This window comes from Mytilus californianus, unplaced genomic scaffold (assembly GCF_021869535.1).
Source record: "Mytilus californianus isolate M0D057914Y unplaced genomic scaffold, xbMytCali1.0.p SCAF_8, whole genome shotgun sequence".
Classification (NCBI taxonomy): domain Eukaryota; kingdom Metazoa; phylum Mollusca; class Bivalvia; order Mytilida; family Mytilidae; genus Mytilus; species Mytilus californianus.
In genome coordinates, this window is record NW_026262734.1 from 49,303,052 (window position 1) to 49,329,295 (window position 26,244).

A 26,244-nucleotide genomic window follows, 5' to 3' on the forward strand; every position below is an offset into this window, starting at 1 on the left:
TTTTAGTAATATATAACGTAAATACCTACTACTGAAAATAGCACTCTTCTTTTTTTGGCGTAAATCTTTATTAAACTTTCATATATTTTTGTTTCGAGCATCACTGAAGAGACATTAATTGATTGTCAAAATGCGCATCTGGTGCAGAAAAATGGTACGTTCTTGTTTAGTTTTAACTTTAGCATGTTGTTAGCTAGCAAACTACACTTTAATATGAATTCACATTCAGACACAAGCGGGCTCAATTTCGTCATAATAAATTGCTCACTCAGCATTCGTGTAAATGAATTCGTTAGTTTAGGTAACGTTAAAACAACAACATCAAAAGCACTATATTTTTTTAGAGTAGGGCTGCTTTTACATTATATTCTCAATGTGATTGGTTGAATTGGCAGTGTGAAACCTAATTTGTTTTTTTTTCAAATGCAACAATTTTAACCAACTGTCTCTCATTCTTATACGGAAGGGATTGGATAACAGGCACTCTGAATATAAATCTATATATATATATTCACAAGATGGATAATTCAATATGTATGTTGGGCTGTAGTGAACACGGGGACATTCTTTACTGTATACTTAAGGTAAGTATCATTCTTGGACTGTAAACACACTTGTATTTTGGGTATGGGACTCATTTTCTCTGTAGCAGATATTTTCAGTAATTTTGACTTATATTTAGCTCACCTGGCCGGAAGGCCAAGTGAGCTTTTCTCAACACTTGTCGGCCGTCGTCGTCCATCGTCGTTGTCGTCCGTTAACTTTTACAACAATCTCTCCTCTTAAACCACTGGGCCAAATTTAACCAGTCTTGGCCACAATCATCATTGGGGTATCTAGTTTTAAAAATCTGTCCGATGACTCCGCCTGCCAAATTCTTTAATTTTATTTTAAATTGAGTATGAATAAGGGTCTGGATGTGGTTTACAGAATAGACATAAATAGACCAATACTACAGAATCATGGGCCAAAAAAAAGAGAGAAAAATAGGCTAAAAAAATAAAGAATAGAGAATACTGGGGTGCTAATTTATAATAAAGAATAGACAGTAATAGAGAAAAATGGGAAAAATAAAAGAAGAATAGAGAAAAATGTTTAAAAAAAAGAGAATACAGAATTGAGGGACCCCAATCCAGACCCTCATGAATGAATAAAAAGGAAATCTTTAATATTCTATTCTATATTTTTAGAAGATGAGAATCTAGCTACTTTAAAGTAGCCAAATGAAAAAAAAGTTGTAAATATGTAAACAGACAATTATTGTATGTCTATTGGCAAGGGCGGCACATGTCTATACAAAGTCCGTTATTTTTTGCCTTGAATGCCTTCACAATGTACTTTATACTTAGTAGGTTTTTTTTAATTCACTCATGCTATATGTTTAACTTAAATGTGTAATCAGTGACAATTTGTACAGAACATTTAGATAAGGCGAATGTCCTATTTCATATTTTGGTTATATTTTTTCAATTCAAATAACACAAAACATACTTTGACAATAATGAGAAAAGGCAGGCACGGACAATGGACACCACACGAATAAAGCTTAAAATCTCACAATGCAACACATAAAACTGACATTTAGAGTTACCGCGTGATCTCCGAATTCAGTACCAAGTAGCGAGATCTGAACGGCTCCGACAAAACAAAGAGTTATAAACTAAAAATTCTAACGAGAAAAGAATATACTATCGACCAACATAGTCCAGGGTTTGAAAAGGGGCAAAATTTATGCAGCGGGAGTTTTACTTAATATATAAACGGATCCAAAACCTCTCTCTATGTTTGGTCAGAGGTGAAATAAAAAAAGACCATTGGGACGCATAGTAAAACAAAATAAGAGAAGAAAACCGAAGCGTAGATCAACAAAAGGGAAAACAAAGAAAAATAATCGGGGGACAAGAGAAAAGGGCAATTTTCTTATAGAAGACAAAAGTTCAGCAAAAGGGAAAATAAAGAAAAATAATCGGGGGACAAAAGAAAAGGGCAATTTTCTCATAGAAGACCAACGTTATATGAGAAAACACTGACTCCGTAAAACTGGGATCAACGCAAGTGCTCCGACAGGGTAAACAGTTCTAGCTTCTTACAAAATACTAGACGTGTTTCCCGTGATGATTATGCCGGGGGACGGAGAAAATGTATCAAAAACAAAGGGTCAAGGTCTGATTCATTCGGGAACTTATAACGGTCAATTATATTCAATATGTACAACAAGTATAGTGGAGATCTGTTGAGACGCAACCTCTACAATGTCCACAAGTGTGTTTTGGACGCGTTACGGACAGACAGATAGTCCCGTTGCAATGTCCTATCCGTAACTTTGTTACTTTGGGGAGGATAAATTGTAGAGTCATAAAATAACATTCCAAAAACGAGTTAACGGCTGTTGGCAAGCGAAGCAGTCTTCCATGGAAAACTCGTACAACTAGATATCAATAATCATATTACCGAAGAAGCAATAGATTCGGATGTGAAAAGATTGCCGATTTTTTTTGAAAGATTTATAGAATTGAAAGAGAAATGGTTTATAAATATTTTTTTCACATATGATAGCTATAATATGAAAAAGGGGAAAACACAGACAATCCAGAATAGCTATTTGCACAATACCCGTTCTTTTGTTTTTAAATAATACAATTTATATCGAATATGTAGTACTACGTTTATGTTACATGGATGATCTACCTGAATGATTTTTATCTTTGATACGACCCCACTATTTCTCCTGTAAACTGTAGGTGTCAATAGTCGGTGTCGTGAGTTGTTGAAAAGGTCTATTAGAGATATTGCCCTTTAATGGCGATTTTTACCAATTTTTTGCGTTTTTGCCTATTATCTTGAAAACTGTAATAGATAGAAAGAAACTTAAAATTATAGCACAAATGATCAGCAAGACAATATCTACAAATAAGTCGTATGGTCGAAATCTTCAGTCGACATGTTATTAGAGTTATTGCCCTTTATTGATATTTCTTACATTTAAAAAAAACAAGAATGTGTCCATAGTACACGGATGCCCCAATCGCACTATCATTTTCTATGTTCAATGGACCGTGAAATTGGGGTCAAAATTCTAATTTGGCATTAAAATTAGAAAGATCATATCATAGGGAACATGTGTACTAAGTTTCAAGTTGATTGGACTTTAACTTCATCAAAAACTACCTTGACCAAAAACTTTAACCTGTTTGGATTATATGCAGTGTAATATTGTCAGTGACGGGGGGGTGTTTGGATTATATTCTGTGTAATATTGTCAGTGACGGGGGGTGTTTGGATTATATGCTGTGTGATATTGTCTGTGACGGGGGATGTTTGGATTATATGCAGTGTAATATTGTCAGGGACGTGGGATGTTTGGATTATATGCAGTGTAATATTGTCAGGGACGGGGGGTGTTTGGATTATATGCAGTGTAATATTGTCAGTGACGATGGGGATGTTTGGATTATATGCAGTGTAATATTGTCAGGGACGGGGGATGTTTGGATTATATGCAGTGTAATATTGTCAAGGACGGGGGATGTTTGGATTATATGCAGTGTAATATTGTCAGTGACGAGGGATGTTTGGATTATATGTAGTGTAATATTGTCAGGGACGGGGGATGTTTGGATTATATGCAGTGTAATATTGTCAGGGACGGGGGATGTTTGGATTATATGCAGTGTAATATTGTCAGTGACGGGGGATGTTTGGATTATATGCAGTGTAATATTGTCAGTGACGGGGGATGTTTGGATTATATGCTGTGTAATATTGTCAGTGACGGGGGATGTTTGGATTATATGCAGTGTAATATTGTCAGTGACGGGGGGTGTTTGGATTATATGCTGTGTAATATTGTCAGTGACGGGGGATGTTTGGATTATATGGAGTGTAATTTTGTCAGTGACGTGGGATGTTTGGATTATATGGAGTGTAATATTGTCAGTGACGGGGGATGTTTGGATTATGTGCAGTGTAATATTGTCAGTGACGGGGGATGTTTGGATTATATGCAGTGTAATATTGTCTGTGACGTGGGATGTTTGGATTATATGCTGTGTAATATTGTCAGTGACGTGGGATGTTTGGATTATATGCTGTGTAATATTGTCAGTGACGTGGGGTGTTTGGATTATATGCTGTGTAATATTGTCAGTGACGGGGGATGTTTGGATTATGTACAGTGTAATATTGTCAGTGACGGGGGATGTTTGGATTATATGCTGTGTAATATTGTCCGTTGCACGAGTCACCGTGTCATTTCAAGATCAATATCAGCTGTTAAAGCCAATCGGAAAAGACTAACCTAATCAGAGGGGTACAAAGTACAATTTAAGCAAAAGCATTAAAAAAGACAAAACACAAATATGACCAACTTACTCGCAATTATCGTGAGAGTTAGTTCAGAGCCATATTACAACAGTTACTAAAGAATAAACCACGTTTTTTTTTCAATTGCCAAAATCTGACATAGGTAAAAGGTCGAATTCATTTTGGGATCGATATCAACTATATACAATTACAATTTAAAGATAAATGCGTAATTAAAAATATGAAATTAAACAAATACATGTAATGATAAAATGCATTCTCAAGTTGATAACCAATGGAAGCATTTGTATAAAGATAAGTAGATGTTGTATAATTGCCATGAGACAACACTATCCACCAAAGGTCAAATGAAGTGGATGTAAGAAATTATAGACAACCGTACGACCTTCAACAACGAGAAAACCCATACCGTATAGTCTGCTATAGAAGGCCCCGACATTACCACAGAAATCTTGCACTTTAATACACTGCACTATCAGGCTGTACACTGGTTCACAGATTTCCTCATATCCACGTCAAAAATAGTGCAGCACTGCCAAACAACCTTGTACCTGGCTAACTATATTTCGTGATCTAATGGTCCCAGCTTGCAGCACAATGCTCACCAGATGCGGATCCATGATTTAAAAAAGGGGGCACGGTAACGTTACGATTGGGACTTGTAAAAAGTCTATGCAGTAACCATTCATGTAGCTTTATAATTAAGGGCATGGTCCTCCTGTCCCCGGCCCTAAATCCGCCTCTACGGGCCACTTTACTGAGAAAATTGGTTTACATGTCTTGGCATGGACTCCTGGTCTGAGCTGAGATTACTGCATAACACGGGCAACATTGATTCATATTATGGCGCGGAATCAAGGTCAAAAATACTTGTTAACGTATATACATAATTCGATTTACGTATATACAAAATAATTACGTATATACAAAAGTAATTACGTAATTATATATTTTTTGGCACAAACATAATTACAATAATTGACAAAGGCCCACATTTCAGTATGTTATTACAACGAATACAGCATAATGAAATAATATGTTATAATTAAGAAGATAAAATCTAATTTCTATAATCCAGACATTTACATATATAAGAACTAGTCACTTTCAGGACTTTTAAGGAATTGCTATTAATGCAACATTTCATATTTACCTGATTCTCACTATGACTTGTAGGAAGTATATTTAATATAATAGTTTTAAAGTTTATTCTGTATTTAAAATATTTTTCACAATTCAGTAAAAAGTGATTTACATCTTCTACCTCACCCGATTTACATACATTGCAAACTCGTTTATTCGTGGGTAAACATAAGTGTCGCCCTTTTTCTTTAGCAAGATTGTGTGCACTCAATCTTATTTTACACAGAGATGACCTTTCTAATTTGTTCATTAGAACATCAACATAAGAACTACTCTGATTTGAATTATGAAATTTTTAATAAAATTTTAGTTTGGATAAATTTTAAATTTTTGATGATTGATCCTGCGTGCACTGATCAATCACTCTTTGTTTAATACTTGCTAGATAGTGTTTAATAGAACATTTTCTCCCATCTAGGTTTGAGAATCATAGATTGTTTAAAATAAAATAAAGTTTCTTTGTCTAGGGGTTATTTTTTTCAGTTGCCAGACATTTTTTGGATACAAGGGTGTTTTCAGACCTTAAAATATGTTCAAAAAAATTAATACAAGAAAATGAGATTTTTGACCACAATGGAAGCCTGCCAAGTTCAGCTCTACAAGCAGCATTAATTGCTTTTCAAATGAACACCTATAATTTCTATTATGAACTTCATATGGATTTTTTCCAAAATGGAAGTGTCTCCTGAATTATCAAAAACCGTCGCCCCAAACCTCTCTACAATACATGCAGTAAGATCGGACTTACTAATGAATCAAATAAATTTTCTAAAAGTTTTCAAGGATTATCCATTCCAATTGTTTTCTTAATCTTAAAACATGCTTTTTTAGCTTTTTATATATACAGAAATAGAGAACATGCAACTTAGACAAAAAGTGCAGAATATTGGCAAAAGTCAAGAATAGAGAAAAGGGGTGCTGAAATTATATAAACAATAGAGATTAATGGGTAAAAAATAAGAATAGAGAACATGATCTCAATTGAAGAATCATGACAGAACTGAAGGGCCTCCCGTTTAGACCCTCATTTACCATCTTTTTCAATAACATTTTTAAATACGGAAACATTTCGTAGTCACTCCGGCATAAACCTGTCACATTTCATCCGGGCTACAGGGGGAAAGAACAAAAGAAACAGAAAATAATCAAAATTAGTCAACAAAATATATCATGTTATCCCGCTCAGTTAGAGCCGAAACTCGAAGCAGAGCGAAAGAAGATATCAAACGTGTTATTAATGCAATTGACAAAGTTAGAAAATGGTAAGCAAACAGAGAAAATATGACGTGTCAAGTGGTAAATTATGTGTGCTACATGACGCGACCGTATAGGGGCTCGACTACAGGTCAGATATCCTACCGTAGTCTATAATCGGTCATAATGTTGATTCGTTCGGATTTTGTTATTGTACTTATCACACGGGAAAACTCCGCAATGACGTCACTACGCTAATACCAGCGTACAAAATTAGTGCAGAATACATTTTTTCTACTCTTCTAAATAAACAAACATTTCAAAAGATATGTTTTCATTGTTATTCTAAAGTATTGTACAAAAATGCCAATTTTCTAATGGCCGTTTCAAACCTGACTTCCGAATGCCTATAAACATTCCAGAACTTCAGAAATCCCCTCTTCCGGCCTCCATTGCTTTGTTTACATTCCATTTAGCGTCATCAATCTTTATGGCAGATCAAACAGGCCAAGCAAATCGTATTTTTAAGAATTTCAAAATGGCAAGCACCTTACGTCGAAGCGATTTTCCCGCGAAAAAAACCCATCCAAATTGAAAGAAAAACCTTGGGAAACAAACGATAATCATGCCATATTTTTGTTCAGGAATATAGAGTAGGTCAATAAAAAACAATATACATATATTTTTCATAAAAAAAAAAAATTGGTTCAATATAAAGAGATCGATATTCTGACCATAAGTAAATATTCATATAAAATTCCATTGATATCAAATTTCATGGCTAATAAAGAGATTTCCTATTGAATAAACCCCCAATTTATTGCAAACTATTTCAAAGCAATATCATACAAACAAAAAATATAATTGCCTTGTACTAAAAAATCACCTAATTGACAGTAGAGCAATTTGATTGGATATAACGATTCAATGTGTCACGTGGTTTTGAAACCATTAGAATTTGAATGTAAACAAACCGGGTCAGCTGCTGCAGTATGGAACAACATCGTACATTCAGTGACTGAGAAACAATTATGAGTAACCAAGCTTGACAATACACAGTAATAAAAAAACAAAGCTAAGTCTACAGAAAAATAAAATAAAAAATGGCCTTAAGTGCACGACTTACCACCATTGCGGGATATATAGACCGTTAATCGTGTACGTGCATTGAAAAAAAAAACTCAAACCTCTACTATCCAAACAACCCACGTTTGGATAGTCGGGGGTATATGTAGTCTAGTCCCTATTGACCATTTTGTTAACAACGACGACTTGCTTAACTTAAATGAATATATCGGCTTTTATTTAGTAATAGTACTTCAAGGGGGTCTCATTGGGGGGTTCTGATCCCGGATCCCGCTTTCTGATTTGTCAGATTCCCGTATCCCGCTTTCTGATTTGTCAGATTCCCGTATCCCGCTTACACTATGTACGTAAGCAATTCTCATTTTTTTGTAATTTCCTGTGTCCTGCTAGACTTCATTTCCCGTTTTCACGGCACAATAATTTGACTTTCACGTGTCACGCTTACAAAAAATCAGCAATCCCGGGTCACGCTTAGACCCCAATGAGACCCACCTTCAACACACCAATCCTTTGGAACTGACATACATATAAAATACAGTGGGTGCAGACACAATAGGATAGCACACACCATACAAGTAACAATAGTTTACACATACACAATTGTCACAGACAAATAAGTCATGGAAAGCCCATTCTTGAGGAACAAATACAGATTGAGGGCTTTCCTGGCCAAAAAGTCTGAGTCATTTGACAGAAATGAAAACTCCTGCTCTTAACAATGGCGATGATAAATTAATGCAGAAACTGATGAGATAAGTAACACAGCCCAATCCATAGACATGATATATCATGTTTATAGAGGCAGACTCTGCATCAGACTCGCACTATTTTTTGTCAAAATTTGATCTTGAAGAAGCTACTCCATCACAAACATACATACATGTACCTCAGCCATTAGGTCCCACCTGCCCTGCAGGTGCTAAGGGTCACTCCACAATTGTTCGAGAATGTAAGGAAGTTCGTTGAAGCTAGAAGAGCATGAAGAGAGAGAGAAAAATTGAAAAAGTTAGCTAAAACATGTTAAAGTCAAACAACCTTCCACAAAAGAACTACTTGTTTGAAGTGGAAGTAGAACCATCTACATTGTATCTCAAATGCATGTACTGATCACTAAAAACAAGTTTTATAGAAATATAAGGATAAGCCATAAATTTGGCTTGATGTCCATGATAAAAAATTTCTGAACTCAGAACAAAGAGCACATGACATCATGAAGAAGACTGCAGTGAACAATTTAAAGTTGAAAATTAGTTCGATACAAGGTCACTGTAGTAAAGGAGCAAGTTAATCTCACACCCTACCCCAAAAAAATATTAGATGGGTATAATCATGATAATTTGTTTATAATATATATATATCATTGTATATCGAACTGTGAGAGTTCATTGCAGGTTAAAAGAAAATTTGTGATAAATGGATTAATGTTATCTGTATTTGTTATGATTTATATGTCTGTCTTTGGAATCTGTGATCATTGCATTGTGATTTATAGGTTAATAAAAGAATTTGAAATATGAAACATATATATTACATTTGTAATTGTAATAACTTTCTTGTAAATAAATAGATACACAGATAAAATATGCATAGTCAGGATCAAAAACATGTCATCTGCAAAAAATATATATAACATATATAATGTACATGTATATATTAATTCAATATCAAAGCAAGCAATAAATATTCTCTAAATTGAAAGTATGCATTAAAAAATTGAGGGTTAATACATATACATTGAAAGAAAAAGACTATAGTTTGTGATACCTGGAGTCCTTAAGGGTACACAAGTGCACATTATATACATGTACATGGTATTTGTCATGTTTGAAGGGGGGTTTGAAACTTGTCCATTTTCTATGTCTAAACATGTAGAATAACTAACACATAATTCCTTGTTTTGTATCCTTAAGTTTTTACATGTAGTGATAAAATTTCTAGGAAAGCATAATATTTACCCCTTTTGCATTTATCATGTTTATAGTTACTTAAAATGCTAAAGACCATCACATGCTTTAATGATTGCTATGTAATTAATTGTTTAGGGAGAAAAGATGGGTGACTATAGGAGATACAACCATGAAGATTTTTAAATGGGTACCAGTCACTGCATCTGAAACCAGTCAGGTATGTATATATACACTAAGGCCAAAAAAAAAAAGAAGAAAAAAATTGGCAAATTATATTTTCATGACATCGAAATCCATTTTGTTCAACCCCTAGCTTAACGATGAAAATCATCAACAAGTACATGTGTAAAACCAAGTAAAAACATATATGCATATCTGACAGACAAAAACAACTTAACAAATGGCTGCAGCTGCTAACTGGTAATGTAGGTAAATGCAATACTGGATCTCATTCTGTAAACGGATAAGGCTATATCCAGGTTTGCCCATAAAAAGTTTTGCTGACTGAACAATCTTTTTTGTTCAGCAGGTTTCAGTAAACATACATAAATAATTTTGGCCTGTTGTACGTGTACTACATTTATAAATGGTTTCCCATTATGTATGAAAGAAAATCTGGGGGCATTTCAATGAGACAGCAATCTGTCAATAGAAGATAACTTAATTAATAATTATACATGTTACTGTCATCACTGTGATTGATTGTTGCATGCTGAAAAACCAGTGTCATTTTTTCACACTTATTCAAGGGGAAGCGGTGCTACTGTGGGACAGACAAATAAGTATGGTAAAATAAAACTAGTTGAATGATGACTGGATCAAGCTTTGATGTTTACATGTACCATGATCAGTCGATGAACAAAAGATGCAATCACAAAAGCATATTAAAAATCAAACAAACAAAATACATGTAGTATTGTACATGTATTCATTTAAGGAAAGAATACACATTAAAATTCAGCATAGGTTTTAGTAGACATGGTAGAAGGTCATAAAAACACATGTATTCACATGAAAAATCAAATGAAAAATAAGCAAAAACCATATAAACACAACTTATTATTCATAACATATATTTTATATACACATGTAGATGTACAATGTATTCATACATGTATGGCTGTCTGCATGTTGTTCCAACTGTATGAGATCTGTACAATTGATAGTCCGTTACCATGTACAGCTCACAACATTTGTTTTTTTCATGGGTTACTGTACATGTAACACTCATTTATTTATCTAAATAATGTAATAATATTATTCTTGTACCTAATAACTTTTAACAGGGTGGTGGTCTTAAAAGAACAATAAAGGCAAGAGGTAAAACTGCTGGAAAGAAGACAGAAAACAAAGAAAATACACCATCTAATGATAGGAGCTTTTCTAGTCAAGGTATGATAAATGTCAACATCCTGATCAAACTAGATTCCAATGATAGAAGCTTTTCTAGTCAAGGTATGATAAATGTCAACATCATGATCAAACTAGATTTAAAAGTCTTCATATTATTAAATATACATGTACTACACAAATATTATTTTTGTCTTCACTATACTAGACAAAATTGCAGAGGCCACACATAGAAGTACTGTTTCCAGTGACATCAATAATTTGTTAAAGTTTATGATTAGGTTAGTTTTTGTCGAGCCTGCGACTTTTGTCGCAGAAATCTCGACATAGGGATAGTGATCCGGCGGCGGCGTTAGCTAACTTCTTAAAAGCTTTATATTTTAGAAGCTAGAAGACCTGGATGCTTCATACTTTGTATATAGATGCCTTATGTTACCAAGTTTCCGTCTGTCATATGTCCATTGTCCTTGATCTCATTTTCATGGTTCAGTGACTACTTGAAAATAAAGTCAACATTTTTTGTAATGTTAATTTCTTTCTTATTATGAGTAATAGGATAACTATATTGAGTATGTGCGTACCTTGCAAGGTCCTCATATCTGTCAGACAATTTTCATTTTACCACGACCTCATTTCATGGATCAGTGAACAAGGTTAAGTTTTCGTGGTCAAGTCCATATATCAGATACTATAAGCAGTAGGTCTACTATATTTGGTATATGGAATGATTGTAAGGTGTACATGTCCAACTGGTAGGTGTCATCTGACCTTGACCTCATTTTCATGGTTCAGTGGTCAAAGTTAAGTTTTTGAGTTTTGGTCTTTTTTTCTAATACTATATGCAATAGGTCAACTATAAATGGTGCATGGAAATATTTTATGATGTACATGTCAGTCTCACAGGTTTTATTTGACCTTGACCTCATTTTCACGGTTCATTTCTCAGTGTTAAGTTTTTGTGTTTTGGTCTGTTTTTCTTCAACAATAAGCAATAGATCAACTATATTTGATGTATGGAAGGATTTGTAAGGTGTATATGTCTGTCTGGCAGGTATCATCTGACCTTAACCTCATTTTCATGGTTCATTGGTCAATGTTAAGTTTTCATGGTTAAGTTTGTTTCTTAGATACTATAAGCAATAGGTCAACTATATTTAATGCCTAAATTGATTGTAAGGTGTACATGTCTGTCTGGCATGGTTCATCTCACCTTGACCTCATTTTCATGGTTCATTGGTCAATGTTAAGTTTTCTTGTTTAAGACTGTTTCTTAGAAACAATAAGCAATAGGTCAACTATGTTTGGTTTATTGAATGATTGTAAGGTGTACATGTATTTCTTGTTTGGTTTATCTGACCTTGACCTCATTTTCTTGGATCATGTTAAGTTTATGTGTTACTTGTAGTAAAGCTTTGTATTTAGGGCTATCAACATAAAATCAATGGTTAGTAAAGAAGGCGAGACATTTCAGCGTGTGCACTCATGTTACAGGTTGATAGGGAACCACAGAGCTCCAGATAAGAATTCACAAATTGGGGTGTTTACCCACCATTTTCTTATTTAATTGGGTGATAAAGTTTTTTAATTGCATTATCAATTTCAATTCACCCCTCAAGTTGATATCAAATTGGGTTTTTCACCACCAAGCTCATTATTGTATTGGGTTTTTTCATCCACACAATATTGAATATTTAAGCAATATCAACCCCAGATGTTTTTCAATCTTAAATACATGTGTATGTTCCTTTCTTTGTATATGTGCTATAGATGTTTCATTAGGTTTATTCACTGACGAGCGATTGTAGGTTTAATTTGTGTCCTGTTTCAAACGTCTGCCAGTTTTGTATTTTGTCACAACTTATATAAACTGTAAAAAACAGATATGTGTATTCACAGACACTTGTCTCAGATTCCCCCCCCCCCCCCTATATACCTTTATATAAAAAATTCTGTTATGAATGCATGTGTGTGTACTCACTCATTAAATGTAAAATGGAAGAAATATAAGATATAAACTGTATACTTGAATGTTTTTGTTTAATTTAATTTATATAAATCTGGGTCAAGCTGTCCCTCATTAGAACTTTTGGTTTCCGATGTTTTCCAACTACAATATTGGCCTTTCACTTTTTCCAACTGATTTTGTTTTTGACGAAACCCCGTGTTAATTAGCAATGTTCTCGATAAGGCAGGCCTCGACAATAACGCTTGTCCGATTGTCCGGTACCAGAGGAAAAAAATGTCGGACAAGTAAAAGCTATATCAAGCTTGTCCCACGGGACAAGTAAAATTATTCTGCAGAAAATAAAATTAATCCAACTTTGATGAACAAAGTTATCATAAACAAAAAACAAGAAAAGAAGATAAAAACAAGTATTAATTTGACATGTTTACTTGCAATCGATACTTTAAAACTGGTTCTTTGTCAGGTACTGTTTAAGAGGTAAAAGGCATACTTTTCTCGGAAACCAGTCTTACTGATCCGAATCAGCGATGCGCTTTGTAGATACAAGTAAGGTAACTTTTCAAGATAGTTCGTCACCAGCTCGCTCGGAAACGATTTGGCTCCAAATTTAATAGACAGTTTGGCACCGTAGGAGACATATTTAATTTTAATAGACATGATTAATAGACAGTTTGGCAACTCGGGAGACATTTCATTTCGGGACCAAGACCTCGTTTTCGACCTTATTCTGTTGCTTTATAATAAATACCATACCTGTAATTTTTTTTAACAAAAAATATTTTTTAAATAAAAATGAAGAAATTATTTACCATAAAATTCACAAAATCATATTTGATCATATGTAGAAAAAAACAATACTTGCAATACAGTGACCTATAGTTGTTAATTTCTGTGTCATTTGGTCTCTTGCAGAGAGTTGTCTCATTGGCAATCATACCTCATCTTCTTTTTTTTATTGATTGCCATTGAAAAAACTTTTTTCAACTTAAAAACCAAGATACAAATCCAATGAGTGTACATTGACAGGCCTATCAGACGGTGCCTAGTGCAGTCAGTCTGATGAGACTTTGGCATTGAAGAAAGCTAGAACCTAAGTCCTGTGACATGACTAGATTCAGTTGTTCTCGACTCATATTTTTGAAAAGTATTTCAAAAGATATAAATCAAATTCTGTTCTATTGTTTTAATTCATTTTGTTCCTTGAATCAACTTTAAATGCAAAAACGGTTATTAATAAGATTTTTTTTGGACAAGTTACAATTTCATTCGGACAAGTAAGTTTTGGTATGTACTTGTCCTACTGGACAAGTTGAAAAAAAAGTTATTGTAGAGGCCTGTAAGGTACGCATAAACACCCGTGCGTTCTATGGAGGCTTCCTAATAACAATGGCTGAGTCTTGTTATCATCATAAATTTCACTTAGCTATTCAAAAGAAGCTGAAAACATGCTTCTATTCAATATTTCTACCGGACTTTCACTTTTGTTTTAATTCAATGTATGTTATGATAAATCCCGAGCAATTCGAAAAAAATATGATAACATGACACACACTAATTGGATAAACGCTGAGAAGATCGAAATGTTTTCAAAACCACGTGTACCTTTTGAGCAACGGAAAATTTAAACAGGGACCCATTTCAGCTTCTTGATGCAGAGATCTATTTTAAGAACGAAAGGAAATTTCCAATTATTATAAAAATAGATTTACGCGACGACTGTAAACAGATAAGGGTAAATAACGCAAACGGTAGCCAAAAAAAGGGTTGAGAACTCATGGTTTTGGCACATAATTGGGTTTTCCTTTGAATCAATTGGGTTATTGAACCCTGCAATGGTCAATTGCATTGGGTTTTTTATAATTTGTATTGCGTGATCACGCAAATATGCAGCTTATCTGGAGCTCTGGAACCACTAATGGTAAGTCAATGATATTTGGTATGCAGTTGTAATTGTATTGGCACATCTCATTTTCATGAAGATTATTGGCCCTGTCCCCTCAGTCATTGCCTATTGACTTTGAAACTTTTGTGTAGTTTAAATGGAAAAGTTTGAGTGATGAGTTTCAGTTTATTAAAGAGAAACCATTAAGGTAACCCATTAGTATATGGTATGCAGTTGTATAAGCATTGGGTTATCTGTTATCTATGTTGATTTGATCCTGCCTCCTCAGTCATGGTTCATTGACTTTGAATGTTTTGCATAGGTACTTGTTAAAGTATTGCCATTTTAATTTCAACATTTGCATTACAACTACAGTTGAACCTCGTTGTGTCGAACTCGGTTGTGTTGAAAACTCGGATGAGTCGAAGTAATTTCTCGGTTCCGGTAAAATTCCCGTTTGCTCAATGCATAATTACCCCTGATGAGTTGAAATCGGTTGATTCGAATACTTGGTTAAGTCGAGTAAATTTTATAGTCCCGTCGATGTAAAATTAATGTTAATTGACCTCGATGTCTCGAATTTCGAAAGTAAGCATTTTCAAAAGATACAAACCTAATGATAAAAATTCAAATCGGATGTATTTCTTATGTAACCTAATCATTTTCAAAAGAGATTAAAACTGAGTAAACATACTTGTTTGTATAACAGTTAAAATGACATGTTTATGATGACCGGTAATTAACACCTTTGTTGATCGTTCAAGCAAAACATTAGTGTGTTGAGCATATTTCACCTGCCATAAGAACGAAATGAATTTAAATGACCCAAGCCGAGATTAAATGAATAGTTTCAATTAAAACTCATTAATTACAATAAATACATTTGTAAAAGTATTTAGACAATAATGTAAAATTTTAATAATTTAATGCAAAGTAGACGACCTCACCAGAGATTCAGAACTTGTTTGTTCCGCGAGTGATTTCATAATTTATAGTGACTGACCTTTGTAAATATTTGTGTAGACTATTGATTTTATTTGTGCATGATTTGTATCTCTACTTGTGTGTTTAATTATTATGAAGGATAAAAAAATATGGAGATTGGATACACAATCATAAAGTGTCATATCGAAAAAAGGCACACTGTTCAAAGTAACTAGTTTACACTAATCTCATACCGTATTTCATGCATTCCAAATTTATGACTACACACTTGACCTCAGATGAGTCGAACCTCGTTTAAGTCGAATACTTTGGTCTGGTCCCTTCGACTTCGACACAACGAGGTTCGACTGTATGTCAATGAATGTATACAATAAAAATTACAGATAGGGGAGACATATCTCTATGTTAAAGAGTTAAGTAAACTTCATTTACAATATTTAAACTGATATTTTGCATTGTTTGTAATCTGTGACAGATTTGGAATTGATCAGTTAAGAGAGTATTTTGAGAGTCTGAGAAAAATGTAAGCATCCAGGGACCCACAATAAAACAAAAACTTATGTCCAAGATTAAATTTCAGTTTCAGGAACACGTTTCCAATAACACTGGACAACTTAATACCTTTTTTAGACAGAAACTGCCTTCCAATGCATCCAAACATTGATTAAATAAAACTATCTTTTTATATTCCAGGCCCCTCAAGTGTTTACACAGATGAGAACACACAGCAGTCAACTATGTCTCAACCTGATAGTGAATGTTCTGGGTTTATTAATGAAGATTCTAACCAATCTTATGCTGAGAATTCTAACATGGCATTTTCTCAAGTTGGAGAAGATAGCAATGAATCAGATCAGAATAGATCAACTGATGTCAGACTAGGTAATTGTCCACTTTGATTACATACAACACTACAGTTCACTAAAAGGCTCAAAATCAGATGGGGTGAACCAGACTTACTAAGTTAAAATTACGACCAATTTTGTGTCAAAATAAGGTCCTCAAATTCCTAATTATCAGGACACCACTAACATCAAATCTTTGATCTGCCCCTGATTTGAAATATGTCACCACTTCATTTCCAATGTTTGCATATCCCATCTCTCCACTCAAATTTAACATCAGGTTCTGTAGAAATATTAAATACAAAAGCTTAAGGATCTAGATCTAGGTTAAGGGAGATATCTCTTTAAAAATTGTTGCTATGTATGTGTCAACCAATTTTCATATTAAAATATATTCTAAGCTTATTAGTAACTCATTATTATTATTCTAATTCACAAGAATGCTTAGAGAGCAATGATGAAAGTGGCTATCTCAAACACCTTACTTATTTAAAGATATATCTCCCATAACCATGATAACCAAAGTTATCCCTTTAAATTTTTTTTTAAATTTTGGCATGTCCTATAATAATGATTTTAAAAAATAAAAGGCATGCTCACTGCATATTGGGTATTGCCAACTCCCATGCTTTTAGGAAAGGGTGACACAATCAACTAGAGACGCAGCACAAATATTTTAGACTCAAACGAGTACAGACTTAACAAAGTGATTTTTTTTTACATTTAGGATACAATAAACATGATAAAGCCTTTATCAAAGGTATAATTGAAAGTAAGCAATCTAAAGTCATGTTCAGGATAAAAGAACCGAATATTTACATTAAAATAAAGCCAACTTACAGAGCTTTATTTTGATAAAGCAGTTAACAATATTATAGTCTGCACAGCTAAAATCATTTTCTTACTCAGAGCTATCCCGACATTGCTGTTTTAGTACATTGTAATTTTAAATCTGCATGCTTGGTAAAATAGCAAAAAGTTTGGTATGATTTAAATGTGGATATCCTGAAACCATCATCATTTGAATGGATTTTGCTACCACAAGACATTAAATGTATTATACAACATTTGTCATTAAACAGTGATTTTTTCAAGGCTCAACTTTAGAAGTGTTAATTTTGCATAGTTGTTGCAGGCTAATCAACTTTATACCTTATATTGATCATGTATTGCTATTTCATTCGCAAAAAAGAAAACTAACGAATGTAAACTTGTTCAATTACAACATTAATCATGGCATTAGTAGTTATCATGATTATCAGGTTACCAGACCCATTTGGAAATTACTTAAATATTTTTTAGGACAACATAAAAATTTTGAGGCACACTAATATAAAATAAAGAGATGAGGTATGATTGCCAATGAGACAGCCATCTACCAAAGTACAAATGACATGGATGTAAGCAAAGGCAGTCATACTTCACCAATGAGCAAAAACCCATGTATAATCAGCTATAAAAGGCATGACAAATTGTGAAAACAAATTCAAAGGAGAATACCCTAATAGCTGGAGGAGGATAGCGGTTATTAATTCCATAAGTAGTGGATATTTCTAGTTTTATAAATATTATTTGTTTTTGTAGCCATGAGTATGATGCATGAAGAAAAGAAAGATACTAATGGTAAGATATGAATGGTACATGTATTGCATAGTTTATTTTACTTCCAAGCTGAAATCAGAATACATACATACTTTAGATTCTTACCTTTAAAACAAAAATTGAAAAAGTCACTTATTGTAAAATATAGATTGTTTTGTTAATTGTCTATTTAGATAATAACATATCTTTTATTCCAAAAAAATCTTAAATACTACATAAGTATAAACTAGCTGCATTGACTAATGATACATACTAAAAAGGATAAAAAGAATTCCCAAATAGTATTGATAGCAGTAAAAGTAGTTTTAATATGACGTTCTTTTAAACTTTGTAAACAAAGCCATTTATTATTCGGATAAAATATGGGGAGCCATGCATGATGTGACAAGATAAATTGAAATGTCAGTGGGATTTTTAGCAAATCTAGATATCAAAATGTGGTCCACTGGGAAATTAAACAATATCATTCTGGAAGTAAGTCTATATGTAATTCAGCACTTTTGAATCAGGAAATGGTTGGTTTTCTAAAGTGTTTTGCTTTGTTAATTCATGATTGTGGTCTTTCTTTGTGTCTTATACATGTTATATAAGTCAGCTTTAAGGTACAAAAGTTTTAAATTTTCCTATTAAAATCAAAATAACATCCCAAAAACACCAGTCGTTGAATTTGTTTTTGAATGATACTGACGACGACTTCAACTCAGACTGCATTCAGGACCCCTAATTGAACTGTGATGTAAACAGTAATTTGAACATAACCCTATGCTCCCAACAGAAGCAGGATACCAGGAGATTATAAATGACTAGTATACATTTATAGCTTTGTATTATCTGTACACCTGTATTTGTATAGTTGAAAGGTCAATTGCAGGATAAATGTATGTTTTTACTCTTTTCAGATTCCACTACAAGCAAAGAATCAGAAGAATCACCGATCAAGAGACCAAAAGCGGAATCATCATGATGAACCCTTATGTTAGACCATCATTTTATCATCATATTGTCTAAGTGATTAATATTGTAAATGCAGATATTTTTTGGGGGATGTTAAATTTGATAATTCATAAGGAACAATTTAAAGGGTTACATTTTTCACTAAAGTTTCCATCTATACTGCCAAAAACAGTGTTGTAAAGAATAAACCATACACTCTTAAATCATTTGAATATGAATGTTGTAGAATAACGTGTATTAATTATTATTCATGGGTTCCAATTTTCATGGATATCTTGGTTACAGGTGAACCACGAATTTAAATTTTCAAAGAAATACAAATTTTCTAAAAGTTTATATGAAGAATTGGGCAAAACCAAGAAATCAAGTATCCAAGAAAATGCAAATATTACTCAATCCTCAAAAATTGGTACCCATGAAATTAAAGGAATCAATGGATCAGTTATGTTAGATGCTGAGTAAAAGGTAATGTTATTTGAGTAGCAGTTGACATGAGATCATTCATTTTGATACTAGAATATGAATATGATACTTAAGACTAGAAAACTGTGTTCAACATTTTGTCATATTATCTTAGATTGAGTTGTTACATAAGCAATTTGTAAATATGATGTTGTATTAGTAAAAGTTAGTAGTATATATATGGCAGTTTAGTTTTTTTTGGTCCACCTACGATAGTAAAGGGGCATTATGTTTTTCGGTCAGTGCGTCCGTCCGTCCATCCGTCTGTCCCGCTTTGGTTTAAAGTTTTTGGTCAAGGTAGTTTTTGATGAAGTTGAAGTCCAATCAACTTGAAACTTAGTACACATGTTCCCTATGATATGATCTTTCTAATTTTAATGCCAAATTAGAGTTTGGACCCCAATTTCACGGTCCACTAACATAGAAAATGATAGTGCGAGTGGAGCATCCATGTACTATGGACACATTCTTGTTTTACAATGACTTATATTCATGTACTTACATTTAAGGGATGAATGGAGAAAATAATTGAGTCAAAACATTCTAGTGATTCACATATCTGTTCGTCTGTCACATGTTTGGTTTCCAGATGATATTTAAAGTACCTCTTGACCAAATCTTTTGAAATTTGACCACAAAGGACCTTAAAATACAAATCCTGTTCGATTTTGTTGTTTTTAGGTAAAGATTGCATGAAATTCAATCAAAACCCTATGGTACTGACTTGATGTCTATATCTTCCAAGGTTGATCACTAGCTTTCATAGTTCATACACAATAGTGCAGTGAAGTGATCATTATTTAGATCCTATCCAATCAATGTCAAGCAATTAATTGATGATATGTTATACTTTGATATTATAAGATATAATATGATATGTATTTGAATTACCATACTTGACAAGAAAACATTTTTTTTTTATTATTAAAAATTACATAAGTAATGCATGGTGTATGAATAGGTTCAACTACAAATGCACAATCATGAACAAAGGAAGATAACTCTAACTCAAATTTTTAACTTGCATATCAAAATATAATTCAATGTTTTATTTAAAAATTCGCGAAAACGAAAATGAAAGCAATCTTTACCCTTCAGTGCTCACAAGCACTTTGGTTAAAATTTACTTTTCAGGAAATATTCCTCTTAAGTTAGCTTAAAATTTGGAGTTTCAATGGTTTTCAGGTGATAATTAAAGAACTGCTTAAACAGTTCTTGTGAAATATGGACACTCAAAAAACAGGTCAAGTTTGGTTTTGATGTTTACCATTCATGAGTTATCCATCTTAGTTGCCATAAAATTTAGGATTTCTTATGTTTGCAGATGATATTTCAGTACTGCTTGACCCAATCTTTAGAATTTGAACAAAATGTTAAGTTCGATTTTAATGGTTTTACTGTTCAAGAGTTATTACCCTTGATTACCTTATAATTTGAGGTTTCATGATGATAATTTTAGTACTGATTGTATAACATCATTACCAATAAGATACAGATCAAATTTGATTCTGATGGTTTTGACATTTACTTTCTAGAGTAATGAGGGGTGGCCCAGTGGTCTAAGTAGTCGAACTACTGTATCACTAGCCAGTCAACACTGAGGTGCGAGTTCAAATCCTGCACGGGGCAGGTGCACTCGACTCCAATCTTAATTGACTAGGATTGTTAGTTTTCCTACCGAAGGTTGATGGTTCTCTCAGTGGCACTCCGGCTTCCTCCACCAATTAAAAATGACCGCCACGAAATAGCACAATCATGTTGAAAGCGGCGTTAAACACCAATCAATCAATCTAGAGTAATGACCCTGATTTACCTTCAAAAATTGAGATTGTTTTGGTTACCAGGGGATAAATATAAAAATCAAAGAGATGTGGTGTGATCGTCAATGAGACAACTATCCATCAGAGACCAAATGAGTTAGATGTAAGCATTATATTTAACCTTACCGCCTTAAGCTATGAGCACAACCTATTCAGCATAGTAAACTATAAAATGCCACTGCATGAGAAATTCTAAAATAATTCAAATTAAGCAAAATTAATTGCCTGATTTATGCTTAAGCCATAAACCAAAAACAAATATGACAAGAAGCAAACAACAACAACCACTGAATAGTTTCTTGACTTGGGCCAGGCACACATACTGTTAAGTAAAATCATTTTAGATTGTAGCACAATGTTATGAACCATACAATAATGATATAAACAAATTTGATTTTGGCATGAGACATTTATTGTTTAAGTGTGTTTTGGAAGACGAGAATAAGTTATCACTAGATTACCTAATTCAAGTTTTTGTTCTGGTATTGGCCATCACTTGCCACTGTAGTTCAACTTATTTTCTTCCTTATGCCTCTGGTTACTATCAACATGGCTGCTGGGACAAAAGAGGTAAAAGTAAGTAGCTATCTAATATCTTGAAAGTTAAAGTGGATAGAGAAAAACAATTGGGTAAAAAAATGCTCAGAATTGAATAATCTGACAACTGAATATTTCTACTAGACTTCATAGATGACTAATTGAAGTAATTGACCCATAAGTAATATATATCTTTACCAAATTTTATTTGACTAGACATGGGGTGAAGAAACTCCTAGTGATTTTTAGGTTAAAGGTCAAGGTCACTGCTGAATTGATAAAACGAAAATTTGGGCACAATCTTTAGTTACCAGATGAAATCTTATGAGCCTTATGCTCGCTCACCAGTTTTTGATGGATATAGTAAACTAACAAAAATACAGAACTTCAAAGATAATTCACAACGGAAGTCCCTTATCAAATGACAAAATAAAGAGCTCAAACACCTGTCATATTCCTGCCTTGGTACAGGCATTTCTTTATGTAGAAAATGGTGGATTAGAACTGGTTTTATAGCTACCTAAACCTCTCACTTGCATAACAGTCGTATACAATTCCTTTATATTGACAACAATGTGTGAACAAAACAACTAGACATAATAGGTAAAAATGTCAAAAATAGGGGTACAGCAGTCAACATTGTGTTATAATCTTAATCACTATAAAAACAAACAAATGTCAACAAAGAAAAACAGAATGGCATACAGACCAAGCACATAAGCAAAAATGAAAGACAAGAATACAAAAATTGACCACAGCACAATAACACAATGACAGGATGTATAAGTACCTAGCCACGCCAAAGGGGTATTACCAAAAATGGGCTAAACAGTAAAGGTAATAATTTACAAAGACAAATAAAAGAACACTATAACACGCAATTAAGATGAAAAAAACGTCAGTACCTATAATCTATACTTCAAGACCAGCATGCAATATTTGTGAAGTTGATACGGAATATTTATCAACAAGGTCTTGGTATCTTCCGATGATTTTTTTTAGAAAAAGGATGAGACGTTCTTTGACATAATCCTGGGGTAAATATCTAAAACCCTGTGTCTCACCTGTGACTGCTGCTGTCAGTGTAAAAGTGTAATGTTGCCCGGATTTATGTACCTTTATTTGTAAAATACAGAAAAAAAAAAGAAAATTCAAAATGTGGCAAGTATGCTATTTCTTGATTACATAAAAGTCTTCTGTCCAAGTTTTGTAAAATTCCGGCCATGAACATTTAACAAATTTATTCAAGTTAGAAAATCTTAAACCATACATTGTAGTTATAATATTTAAAAGCTGACTGTATTTACAAGTAAATAAAATTGAGAATGGAAACGGGGAATGCGTCAAAGAGACAACAACCCGATCAAAATTTAGTTCTAGATAGGTTTTTTTAATTATGAAGAAGCTGTGTTAAAGTTTATTGAAATTCCATGAAGATTTAAAAAAGATTGTAATGTTTTAAAAACTTTTACCCTAGACCGTCCCCTAGACAGTTTCCCTCAGTTTTGTGTCACTTTGGACTTCATACATATATACACTTTTGATGGTTTCTGATGAAGTTTATTAATATTAAAAAAAAAACTATTTGGGAAGATCATCGAATTGCTGTGGGTGTGTTTTCAATTTGAGTGGAAAATTACACTTCATCCTCTCAGTCGTGCTTTAAAAATTGTTAGCGCTTCAAAGGCTTTTTTTATTTTAAAAAAGAAGATACCAATGAAGGGTTATTAAAAAATCGCAAGACGGGTTTATCTATAATTGACCTAGAAAACATGGGCGCATCCATTAACCTCTCACGTGACCGATCCGCCATTACAACCGTGAAAAATAACGCACGTGTATTGATCAAAACATTATCGATTTTCTGTTTACATTTGTATTTCCTTCATTTTCTTATTTATTTCACTATGGATACTGCCGAAAGTTATAAGAAAAAGGCGGAGGCATTTCTTGTGCAGTTAATATTTGTCCAAATAATTGTAGAAAATTTCAGATGTGCAAAAAAAAAATCAATAAATAAAATATGTGAACTATACAAGTTGTGCCGACTGCACACAATCCTTTTTTGTAATAAAACTTTTTATGAAAGTAAAATTACACTGGCAGAAGAATGTTGACACGAAATTATCTATGAAAATTAATCCGATGACTACAGTGCATCTGTCTCTGTTTGTATAGAAGATCTACACATTAGATGGATCCAGGATTTTGAAAGGGGGGCCGCGGGTCCCCAAACAAGACACAATTTGTAGTGAAAGCGGTAAAAAGTCTGAACTAACCATGAATGAAACTTCATAAGGGGGCCTGGGCACCCCCTAAATCCGTTCCTGCACATTCCTTTAGATAATAATAATGAAACCTACCCCGAGGCTACATGCATGCATTGGATGCAAATCAAACAAGTATGAAGAGACGATTTTTTTTATACATGACGACTATCTTTAGGCTGCAAAATGGACAGACGTTCCGACAACATTAACTCAGACAAACATATTGTTAACAGAGGAGTAAGGAGTTCAAAATTGAATAAAATCAGGAAACCACGTCAGCGTATAAATAGACATATTATGAATGACAGTTACGCCTTAAATTATTGTATACTTGTCTTATGTAACTGTACTTTAGTGGAATAAATACACAATTTACTTTTCAACTACGATATTGCAGATCAGCTGTTGCTTGATCGTACTGATTTAAAGGTTAACACTTAGTTTGATGTTTGGTTATTTGGGACGGCGCTTTCATATTTCGAAAAGTAAGGCTAGTAAACTATTTTATTCCTGGGTGCCAGTTCTTGCTGAAAAACTTAAAGGTTTTACAAACAGCTGCATCCATAGACAAATCACAGCAAAACTTACTATTAAGGGCACTTCTTTAAAAACCTCGTCTTAATGGTCCATATATATATATGAAGGAATGTGTGCTTAAATAGATATAAGAAGATGTGGTATGAGTGCCAATGAGACAACTCTCCATCCAAGTCAAAATTTATAAAAGTAAACCATTATAGGTCAAAGTACGGTCTTCAACACGGAGCCTTGGCTCACACCGAACAGCAAGCTATAAAGGGCCCCAAAAATTACTAGTGTAAGACCATTCAAACGGGAAAATCAACGGTCTAATCTATATAAAAAGTATATAAAATTATTCTCTTTAGTCGGATGGTCCAATATACATCCCTAATGTAATACTGTAATTCTGTATTTCACTGTATTATATATATCGGGGACTCATAAAGGAGTCTAATACAGATTCAGGATGAAAATATACGGGACCTCTGTTTTGGGGTGGTGGGGAGGGGGAAATTGGCAAAAACTAAATGACGCTTTTAAAACATAATTCTAAGCATTGCTTTTAATTTACGCGTTTGCGTCTTTTGTGGTTTAAAGGTGACATTCATTTATTTTCAGCACGGGCCGGAGCATGGTGTTATAGGCTATGCATACTTAGTCTAGTAGTTTCATGTCAAGCAATTTTTCTACAAAAGAAATTGGAATCGAACACCTAATAACTATATGATAACATAGGCCGTGAAAGTTCAAAACTTCTTCGGCTCAATTAAATCGCAAAGTTAAGTCCACATATGGCCCGATGCACTGATAGCATATAGCGCAATTCACGCGGAGACAAAAGTGATACGAAAACGTCACTAAATTTTGAGCAGTATACGTCAGTCGAACCACAAGCAAAAAAATCGTTTCTGTGAAAATGTTTATCATCAAACGGTACATGTCTATAGGTATAATTTTTTCAGAAGATGTAAGTAACCGCGCGCCGGAGAAAACGGGCTGTCGAATAAAGGACCGTCGGGTTAGAAGATTGTTGAATTTTAGGACTGCCTCATTATAGGTTTGCATGACTACAGAAATTTCTATGAGTTTAATAAAATTGCACCTGGTTTTTCTGATATATCACATTCGACCCGCAAGACAATTTATTTTTATTTATTTACGGGTTATAATAATCAATATTATGATTACCAAATGATTATAATCGATATGTAACCTGGGATTCGTATTCGCAAATTTTATGTCCCGGTTCTAACGTATCAAATAAAATTAGTTATATTTTAAGGACACGACACCTGGCCTGCAATACACTTATAATTTTAATGTCCATTCCTTATCTAAATTATAAATTACTTTATTATTTACTTTGTAATTTTGCCGAGGTCAAGTACGCTTCACATTCTTGTGTTTACGTTAATATATGCGGTCTGGGAAATAGA

The 26,244-nt window shown here is 33.5% G+C and overlaps 1 protein-coding gene across 1 annotated transcript; it reads left to right on the plus strand.

Moving 5' to 3' along the window:
• The first annotated feature begins 6,560 nt into the window (after window positions 1–6,560).
• Window positions 6,561–19,838, plus strand: LOC127711308 (B-cell CLL/lymphoma 7 protein family member A-like). Its single transcript, XM_052217305.1, has 6 exons — window positions 6,561–6,728; window positions 9,789–9,870; window positions 10,940–11,045; window positions 16,490–16,678; window positions 18,226–18,264; window positions 19,143–19,838. The coding sequence occupies exons 1-6, from the start codon at window positions 6,637–6,639 to the stop codon at window positions 19,205–19,207; spliced, it is 573 nt and encodes a 190-aa protein (XP_052073265.1). The 5' UTR covers window positions 6,561–6,636; the 3' UTR covers window positions 19,208–19,838.
• The last annotated feature ends 6,406 nt before the right edge of the window (window positions 19,839–26,244 follow it).

Excerpts from the sequence above, each read along its gene's own strand:
- LOC127711308 (XM_052217305.1), top strand. The coding sequence starts at position 6,637 with ATGTTATCCCGCTCAGTTAGAGCCGAAACTCGAAGCAGAGCGAAAGAA. Across the intron at positions 6,729-9,788 it reads ATTGACAAAGTTAGAAAATG|GGAGAAAAGATGGGTGACTA; the intron begins GTAAGCAAACAG and ends TTAATTGTTTAG. Across the intron at positions 11,046-16,489 it reads TAGGAGCTTTTCTAGTCAAG|GCCCCTCAAGTGTTTACACA; the intron begins GTATGATAAATG and ends TTTATATTCCAG.